Below are 6,969 nucleotides of genomic sequence, written 5' to 3' on the forward strand. Positions count from 1 at the left end.
GATTTAAGGGCGTTTCTTTTGTAAGTTATAAGTGCTATAATCAAGAATTCGAAGGATGTATCCCTCCTCTCTTAGTTTACAAGCAGGCAAAGTGGTATGTGAATGTATTTTTGTTCATTAATTATTTTAAAGTTGTATGCTTAATCCTTATGTATGTGAATGTATCTGATGTTATTATAATCATTTATACAGTTCTACGGTGTTGATGTCGGCATCTGTGTCGATAAGTGCATTAAACATCTGTGAAAAAGGAACCTCAGCCTTCGCGTTGTGACTAAGGGCGGCATAATCAAGGGTGCCCACAGCAGAATGAACTGCCAGCTATTCCAGCATATACGCCAAACAGAAATGTCAACTGACCCAGCTGGGACTTAATTGAACCAGTGACCTTCTTGCTGCTAACCACTGAGCCATCATGCCTATATTCTTTATTTTGCATTTATTTTCTAACATTGTAAAATCTGCTGTTTTGTCTGGTAGTACCCATTGTTTTAATTACTGGTGTTAGTACAGTTGGACAAACATTTAATTAGTTAATTTTTACGTCTGTTGCTTTTTACATGACTCCCCACCAAAAAAACGTTTAGCTTCCTTCTCCCTTTTACCAAAGAGTGCTTTAATATTTTAATGTTTTTTTATTGTTATTTTATTTTTTATAAAATAATCCACTGACAGCTGTACCCTTTTCATTTCTGAAGACAGTTCTGCTATTTCTATCTGTAGTGTTTTACATATTCTTTCTTTATTCCGACTGAAATACCTCCACCTACTGGACTAGCATGAAGCTACAGTACTAGATAAGCAAAAAGGAGGCTATTTAGCATGCCTATTAACACAATATACCTTTTTAAGGTGTCACATGTTTATTTACAGATGATTTTATTCTTTTATAGATTTTACTAGGTATCTGCACAAATAAACTACATGTTCTTTCTCTGGTAATTCACAATTATTACATTCTATAAAGTGATTTGATGCATATAAATGTAGTTTGTAAATTGAATGACAAAAATAGAAAACTTTATTTATTTATTTGTGGTTAAACAAAAATTTGTCATTTGTAAACTATTTAATACATTGTTTTGTCTTTTTTCTAAATTTAATACCTCCTGCTGGCAAACTAAGTGTTCACACTTGGCCACTCCTTCAAATCTTTATCCTGACCCTATAGGTTTAAAAAAAATGGTTTAACCAATGAGCATTAAGTTTCAGTACTTTTTTTTTTTTTTTACATCTACTGGAAGGTTTCACTGAGTCATTATTACAAACCAGCAGCACTCATTTTCAGCTTTTCTGTTACTTTGATGCAAATTATATATATTTAAAAAAAAATGAGTAAAAAAATTCAGAAAAATGTATTTAAGACGATAATATTTTTCTGTTCATTGTCATGGAGTCTGAATAGTAAGTATTTCTGTTTTAATAACTTTCCTATTCTTATTCTATCAAACTAGAGTACTCTCTTTTTATAATCATTTATTCCTTCTAATGATATTAAAGGATTTAATTTATTACGAAACACGATTGATGATTAAAATTAAAGTGACAAAGCACTGGCAAAATTTAATTACAAAATTACTAATTTTGTTATATCCCCAAATTCTAAGTATTGTGTGTGTTGATCAGGTGTGTGTGGTGTTGAAGTGAAGTCAGTGTCGGTCACAGAAGGAGATTCAGTCACTCTAGAATCTGCTTTAGCTGAAATACAGAGCAAGGATATGATAATGTGGAGGTTTGGACCTCAAGATTTTCTCTTAGCTAAAATCAGCCGAGACGACAATAAGGGTGAGAATTTTGGTGATGTTACTGATGAGAAAAGCAGAGACAGACTGAAGCTGGACAATCAGACTGGATCTCTGACTATCACAAACAGCAGAATCTCAGACTCTGGACTTTATACAGTGAGCAGCCGCACTAAAGGAGATACGCCACTCCACACATTCAACCTTACTGTCTATGGTGAGTATAAAATTGCCTAAGTGGTTTTATTTTTTGACAATCATCAATTTTTTTTAATTATTGAGGATATTTTACAATTCAGTAATGATACACAGATTAATTTGTGGGTTTAATGCTTCCTTATAATTAAAAAGTTTAATAAACAAACCTAATAACGTAATATTTGTTTCACTGCTACTTTATTTCAGCTGTAATATTATATATTCAGTGTTATATTTTATACTTCATTCAACTAACAAATAGCACAGCAGTCTTACAATAAATTACATTTATTCTCTGATATTTCCCAGCTCATCTTCCTGTTCCTGTCCTCATCATTACCTCTTCACAAAGTTCTTCATCAGTGCAGTATTGTTCAGTGTTGTGTTCAGTGGTGAATGTGAGCACTGTGAGTCTCTCCTGGTACAAAGGAAACAGTGTATTGAACAGCACCAGTGTGTCTGATCTCAGCATCAGTCTCTCTCTACCTCTGGAGATTGACTGTCTGGATGATTCCTACAGCTGTGTGGTGAACAATCCCATCAGCAATCAGACCACACATCTCAACCTCTGTCAGCCATGTTTAGGTACTTTCTCTCTCTCTCCCTCTCTATTTTTGTATATGTCTTTCTCTCTCTCTCTCTCTCTCTCTCTCTCTATATATATAGGTATGAATATAATATATCAAATTTCTTCTTTTAAAAGACTGTATCTGCTGTTATGGGTCTACTGAAGCTGGGATTCGACTGGCTCTCTCTGCTGTGGTGGCCGTGGCCACTGTTGCTGTGCTATTTTGTGACATTAGATCCAGAAGTCATCAGAAGAGAGTGAACTAATTAAAGATACTCCAAAAATAACGATTGTGTTATTAATTACCGACCACTATGTAATTTTAAACCCCTGAGATCTTCATTCATCTTTAAAGCAAAAATGAAGATATTTTAGGTTAAATCTGAGAGTTCAAAGCCCAGAAAGATATCAAAAACATCCTCAATCCCTGTAGGCCTTCAGTGGTTCAGTCAGAATGTTATCAAGCTTTTGTGCAAACATATAACAAAACTAATAACCTTAATCAACAGTTTCTTTTCTTCAGTGTCAGTATAGGGTGCACATTCATGAACATTGTGGTGCTTATCATGTTGTGCTCGGTCATGCTGCTGATGTATTACTTCAGATGTGCCTTTGCTTTGTTTAAAAAAGAAAAATAAGAAAAAAGGAAGTGACGTGTGGGGATCATCACTCTAGTGTTCATAAACGTAGCCTATACTGACACTGAGGAGAGGAAATGTTGAATAAAGTCATAATATTTTGATTAAACCTTTGAATAAGCCATGACCATTGCTGTCTATTTACGATGATGGAGCTCTCAGATATCATCCAAAATTTCTTAATCTGTGTCCAGAGGTGAATGAAGGTCTTGGGCAGTTGGAACTACATTATTTATAACAGAATCTTTTTTCTTTTCTTTTTATTTTTGTGAACAACCCTTTTTTAAGGATGGTGGATGCATTATTTAATATATTGCATACAATTAGTACAAATCAGCTTTTTAAAAAATACTGATCCATCATGCATTAAATATGAAAAACATTTACAACTCTGGATCATGTTTTATTGCTGCAAGATTAGTCCAAATTTAATGTTAGTTTTACATGACATGCTCAGAGCACTGTTGTTGCACTAAAGGGAGAGACTGGTAGCTCTACAGCACAGAAAATAGGTTAGAAAAGTTTTCCAGATAAGAATGAATCTTAGTCTTTGTTGTTGGTGGCTGAAAACCTGTTTGACAGAAGTCACTGTGACTACAAAATGTGTGTGGCAAGGCTAACTGATAGAAAGTTTAATATTATTATATAAAAACTTAATCATGATAGTGTGTGGTTTTGTAACTTGATTTTTCCAAATATGTTGTCATTTGTGGATTGGAATTTTTTTTTTTGTTACAAAAAATAAAGCTAAACATTTGTTTAAAACAAAGTTATTTGTTTGTGTGGTTTGTAAGTGTGTATAAGAACTAAATGGTTATTAGGAATGCGTATTTAGTTTTTAAAGTGATTATGTTTTACTATTAGTGTAGGCCAACATTAATAGTACCAGACAAACTAAAAACGTGGATTCTTGTCTTTGAATAAACATTGACACTTGTATTAACATTAGTTATATTATTCATAATTGTGCTTAAACATGTTATTAACTTGAAACAGAATTATGATAAATGTATAGACTATACAACATCATCTCAAAACAAAGTTACTGTCTCAGAGCTCTATTATTTTAGATTCTTAGAATCAAACCACTAAACTCTCTGAACACATTTGTTAACAGTGGGATTTCAGGAGTTCTTTTCAATATGCTTTAAAAAATGATTGTAACTAGTTTGCTGCAATAACAGTAAGACCTGTGCAGATCAAGTAATATGCGACGCACCCGCAAGTCTCTCGTTTATATATAACCGTCTTGACAACCGCCGTGAATGCTTGTCGATACGTTTGCTGAATTAGATAAACTGTCGTGTCACAGACACAAGGAAATACTGTATGAAACATCAGCTTTATCTCCTGTGCCAAAATCTTGGCATCAGCGTGACAATAATAATTCAAATGTTTTTTTGTATCTACACTTATTGGAAAATACTTATTGGCTTAAATAAACAGGCGCAGTTTTTTCATAATTCTTAGCAAAATAAAACACCAATTTTCTTCAAGGACGATTTTTTTTTTTGTTGCTGTTGTAGTGTACATGAAGGGAGGTGCTTCACTTCTAATACTGACTTTCACGAAACTACTTTCAGAGACCAGCAGCACTCTCCTCTTCAGTCTGCTGTCATTTTCTCGCGTTTTCCTTTTGAAAATTATAATAATAACTCACTGATATTTTTGTTTAGTAAAGTCTCAAAAAAAAACTTGACAACAGACATGTTCTTTTTCTGTTGTTTGTGGCTATGGAGTTCGACAGGTAAGTAACCTATTTCTTTGATTTAGTTTTTGGTATCCTTATTATTGTACTTAGACATAAATCTCTCTAAGCTAATTTTCCCATTGTCTTTGATGGGTATTTTATGATGTTATTTTGTTCTTTCAACATTTCAAAAAATTGTAATTGAATTGAAACTCAAACTTGTGTAAAATTAACAAAAACATTTTTTAACAAATCCACAAATTCGAAGTATTGTGTGTGTTGATCAGGTGTGTGTGGTGTTGAAGTGAAGTCAGTGTCGGTCACAGAAGGAGATTCAGTCACTCTAGAATCTGCTTTAGCTGAAATACAGAGCAAGGATATGATAATGTGGAGGTTTGGACCTCAAGATTTTCTCTTAGCTAAAATCAGCCGAGACGACAATAAGGGTGAGAATTTTGGTGATGTTACTGATGAGAAAAGCAGAGACAGACTGAAGCTGGACAATCAGACTGGATCTCTGACCATCACAAACAGCAGAATCTCAGACTCTGGACTTTATACAGTGAGCAGCCGCACTAAAGGAGATACGCCACTCCACACATTCAACCTTACTGTCTATGGTGAGTAAACATGTTTGAAGCTAACAGTGTTTCTTCAATTTAAGCTATAAATCCTTAGAAAATAATGCTAAACCTAGAATCACATTGATGTTTCCTTTGTTTTCCTTCAGATTATTTACATATAGAGTTCCTGTATATGAAACTAAAACAAATATACTACAAATATATGACTAAAATCCCTGTTATATTTACTTACCACATCTCCTGTTTCATCACAAGCTTTTCAGTGATAGTGTTGCCTCTGCGCTAAACAAATGCTCCATTCTTTTTGTTTCAGACTGCTTTTAAAACCTATAAATATAGTCTGTTTTTATTTGTCAATGTATCTTTACATCTAATTGAATATCTTTGGTTATCCTCATTTATGTTTATCCTTTCGTGTTTTCCAGCTTATCTGCCTGCTCCAGTCATGATCAGAGACTGTTCTTCATCAGTGCAGTATTGTTCAGTGGTGTGTTCAGCGGTGAATGTGAGTGCTGTGAGTCTCTCCTGGTACAAAGGAAACAGTGTATTGTCCAGCATCAGTGCGCCTGACCTCAGCATCAGTCTCTCTCTACCTCTGGAGGTGGAATATCAAGATAAAGACACCTACAGCTGTGTGATCAAGAACACCATCAGCAACCAGACCACATATCTGGACATCAACACACTCTGCCAGACATGTTCAGGTACAGAACTGCTGATATGTTATTTATTCACTAATAATGGTTATATATAATACAGAATTTTGTCCAGTACAGTATCAGATCACTTGCTTTATTGCACAGGCCTTGCTTTATTGTACACAGTACTGCCTTCTGCTGGTGGATCTCTGTTGATTGTTTCACTAGTCTTCTGGATCTTCAAAAAACAAAGAAATACATATAAAGGAGGCAAGTGATACATCTGGAAAGTGTGAAGATTGTGTGACAGTAATTCCTAAATATATATTGTTTGTTATATTTTCTTATTTAAGTTGTTTTATCTGTCATCGTAGTTGAAGCAGTTCAGAGGGGTGAAGAAATTACATACGCTGATCCGACATTCTACAAGAGAGAAAAAAAGAAAACGGTACAAAGCTTTGTTTTAGGTGTATAGTGTGTATTTCTTTCAGCAGTGAGTCAGACTTGTGTGTCTCTGTCAGTGTGTGTAATGGAAATGTTTTACTGTCTCATAGTTGGCTAGTAATGCTTCCTTATAATCATATCTGTGATGTGAATGAACCTTTGTGTTTCTTTCAGAGAGTTGTAAAGGAGCAGGACGTGGTGTATTCCGTAGTCGCCATGAGACACTGATCAAATCTCCCAATGTTCTGGATAGAACCCAAATACCCTCCAAATGGAAGTTAGTTAGTTTACTGTATTAGTGCATATAGCACACAAAACCTTTGAATATTGACAATCATCAGGGGTGGAGGAAAATGGAGACCGGGTGCATGGGGGACTTTTAAAAATTGCTTTACATAATAATTATACACACAATCCATATCTGTTGTTAAGACAAAATAAGTGGCATGTTTTCTGAAAATACCGTT

At 34.4% G+C, this 6,969-nt stretch overlaps 2 protein-coding genes across 2 annotated transcripts; both read left to right on the forward strand.

Annotated features, from left to right (window-relative positions):
• Window positions 1–974: 974 nt before the first annotated feature.
• On the forward strand, window positions 975–3,853 carry LOC130216627 (SLAM family member 9-like). Its single transcript, XM_056448516.1, has 4 exons — window positions 975–993; window positions 1,627–1,959; window positions 2,250–2,525; window positions 2,644–3,853. The coding sequence occupies exons 1-4, from the start codon at window positions 975–977 to the stop codon at window positions 2,772–2,774; spliced, it is 759 nt and encodes a 252-aa protein (XP_056304491.1). The 3' UTR covers window positions 2,775–3,853.
• Window positions 3,854–4,985: 1,132 nt separating this feature from the next.
• Window positions 4,986–6,730, forward strand: LOC130216628 (uncharacterized). Its single transcript, XM_056448517.1, has 5 exons — window positions 4,986–4,989; window positions 5,124–5,456; window positions 5,846–6,124; window positions 6,433–6,506; window positions 6,677–6,730. Exons 1-5 carry the CDS (start codon window positions 4,986–4,988, stop codon window positions 6,728–6,730), a joined length of 744 nt encoding a protein of 247 aa, XP_056304492.1.
• Window positions 6,731–6,969: the final 239 nt, after the last annotated feature.

This window comes from Danio aesculapii, chromosome 22 (assembly GCF_903798145.1).
Source record: "Danio aesculapii chromosome 22, fDanAes4.1, whole genome shotgun sequence".
Lineage (NCBI taxonomy): Eukaryota > Metazoa > Chordata > Actinopteri > Cypriniformes > Danionidae > Danio > Danio aesculapii.

Excerpts from the sequence above, each read along its gene's own strand:
- LOC130216627 (XM_056448516.1), top strand. Across the intron at positions 1,960-2,249 it reads ATTCAACCTTACTGTCTATG|CTCATCTTCCTGTTCCTGTC; the intron begins GTGAGTATAAAA and ends GATATTTCCCAG. Across the intron at positions 2,526-2,643 it reads CCTCTGTCAGCCATGTTTAG|ACTGTATCTGCTGTTATGGG; the intron begins GTACTTTCTCTC and ends TTCTTTTAAAAG.
- LOC130216628 (XM_056448517.1), top strand. Across the intron at positions 6,125-6,432 it reads ACTCTGCCAGACATGTTCAG|TTGAAGCAGTTCAGAGGGGT; the intron begins GTACAGAACTGC and ends CTGTCATCGTAG. Across the intron at positions 6,507-6,676 it reads AGAGAGAAAAAAAGAAAACG|AGAGTTGTAAAGGAGCAGGA; the intron begins GTACAAAGCTTT and ends TGTTTCTTTCAG.